The 2,115-nt window shown below is 59.6% G+C and overlaps 1 protein-coding gene across 1 annotated transcript in view; it reads right to left on the reverse strand.

The window, feature by feature from the left end:
- Positions 1-1,173: 1,173 nt before the first annotated feature.
- Positions 1,174-2,115, reverse strand: part of HPD (4-hydroxyphenylpyruvate dioxygenase) — a gene marked incomplete at its 5' end in the record, with an annotated part of 2,649 nt that continues 1,707 nt past the window's right edge. The window contains 3 exons of the mRNA XM_010151071.1: positions 1,174-1,284; positions 1,418-1,534; positions 1,662-1,784. Coding sequence (XP_010149373.1) covers positions 1,174-1,284; positions 1,418-1,534; positions 1,662-1,784 — 351 coding nt within the window. The remainder of the gene's footprint in view (positions 1,285-1,417; positions 1,535-1,661; positions 1,785-2,115) is intronic.

Raw genomic sequence — 2,115 nt, forward strand, 5'->3', positions numbered from 1 at the left:
GGAGGAGGAAGCGGAAGCCGGGAGAGAGCCTGGGCTGTAGGAGACGTCCCAGCTCAGTTCTCGGCTTCCGTAGCTGCCCCCGGTGCCTGGAGGGGCTGCAGGACAGTGGGGCCCAGCCTGGAGCGTGGCTGCGTGGGCTGGGGCTGGTGGGAGGACTCGTGTGAGGGGCCCGTCCCGAGCCGAGGGCTTGGCAGGCGCTTTGGCTGCTGGGCTTGAGCAGCTTCAGTGCCGGGGCAGCCGTGGGGGCAGCTGGGCAACAGCAGCGAGACCGCTGGGTGCTGGAGACCCTGCGATGCCGCGGGCTCCGTGGGGGTGTTCCACCTGCAGCCACAGCGAACATGGGGTACGGGGGCTCCGGCCCCTCCCCCCATCAACTTAGCAGGCACGCGAGCTGTGAGGGAAAAGGGCTTTATTCCGTCGGCGGGGAGGTCCCCCTGCACGGGGCAGCGATGACACCGGAGCCGTGCCGGCTGGGGACTCTGCACTTGCAGCCGGGATCTGAGCCAAGGAATCGCTGCCAATGCCAGCCATTACTTCTAGACACATGGGAGAAACCCTTAACCCCTCATTAACGCAGGAATTTACAGGTATCGGAGCAAGTCCGCGTTGCCTTGGGAAGGCTGAAATACGTAAATTTGATGAAGTCTCATTCCAGAATGTTGTAGCTACCCTAAACCCACGTTTAATCTCAGCAAAAATTCAAGATTGATTCTAAGAGCAATTAAAATAAAACCTTACGAAGTGAGATGCGCAGAGGGGCAAACGCCTCCGTGCTTTCCTCTCCCAGCTTCCCCCGTAGCTAGAATTAACAGGAAACTTTGGATAGACTAAATTTAAGCCCTCCCAGTCGTTCTGTCGTCCTCCGTAGCTGCCTGTCTCCAGCACACGCCTGAAATCCGCTGTTTGTTGCGAATTGGGTGGTTTGCATCAGATTAAACTCTTCTTTAAGAGGGTGTTTGCTATTTCCCACGCTCCCTCTCCCAAGAAGTCAGCGGAGGGCAGCGCCGGGGCTGGGTCGGGATAGGTGTTGAGTCCTTTTACATCTCCAGCTTGGCAGCAGCTTCCCTGGGTTTATGGCACTTGGGTCTGGGCTATTTACCAAAACATCGGCCGCTTCCCGCTTCGTTTGTGAATCAGCTCGTTAGGGGCGAGGGCGGCGTTTTCCGCCGCCTTCTAGATGCGCTCAGTCTGCCCGTTGGGCTCCAGGATGGTCAGGTTTCCTCTGGCGTCTTGATCCATTTCTATCGCTTCGAACAGAGACTTGAAGTTCCCGGCGCCGAAGCCCTGCAGATGACAGCGTTACGGATGGCGGGGACGGGCGGCGGGAGCGGCGGGGCAAGAGCCGCGCCGAGGGCTGCCTGGGTGACCCTACGTGATGGTCTCCAAGCCAAGATCGTCGTGAAATCCTCACACCAACCTGGTGGTTATGCCGCTGGATGACCTCCAGGAAGACCGTGGGTCTGTCTTGAACTGGCTTGGTGAAGATCTGGAGCAAGTAGCCTTTCTCATCAAAATCCACCAGGATTTTCAGTTCCTGGAGAAGAGAAACAGGGCGACACCTCAGAGACCCGCAGCGGGGCGAGGGGATCCCCCTCATCCCTGCAAAATGCTTTGGGGTCCAGCTCCGGGCAGACCTTTTCCCTCAGGCCGGCTCGACTCACCTCCAGCTTGTCGATGTTCTCCTTCACTTTGATTTTGGCAGTTTTCAGCCTCTCCCGCAGCATCTGGTAGTAGCTGGATGGCACGTCCATGAACTGCACGCCCCGCTGCTTCAGGTTGGTGATCTGCAAGGAGACCCCGGCGTGGGTCGGGCTTGGGAATGGTGTCTGGAGCGGTCTGTGGCCCGGGATGGACGGTGTCGGGAGGCGGAGTGATGCTTTCCCGTGACCTCGGCCAATCTCGTGCATGGGGACCTGTCCCACCCTCCCGCTTTGGGCACCAGGAACGGGAGGCCCCAAGGTGCTTTTTCCAGGCAATGCAGGGAGTTGGCTTCCGTGCACGGATGCTTCATCCCGCCCTGACCCCCTGATACATCTGGAGAGGAGCCCAAAACCAAGTGCTCAGCAGCGGCTGGGCTCAGTCCAGACCCGCCTCTGCCCCAGGCAACGGCGGGGG

The sequence above is a fragment of the Eurypyga helias genome, unplaced genomic scaffold (assembly GCF_000690775.1).
Source record: "Eurypyga helias isolate BGI_N326 unplaced genomic scaffold, ASM69077v1 scaffold22604, whole genome shotgun sequence".
In the NCBI taxonomy this organism is placed as follows: Eukaryota; Metazoa; Chordata; class Aves; order Eurypygiformes; family Eurypygidae; genus Eurypyga; species Eurypyga helias.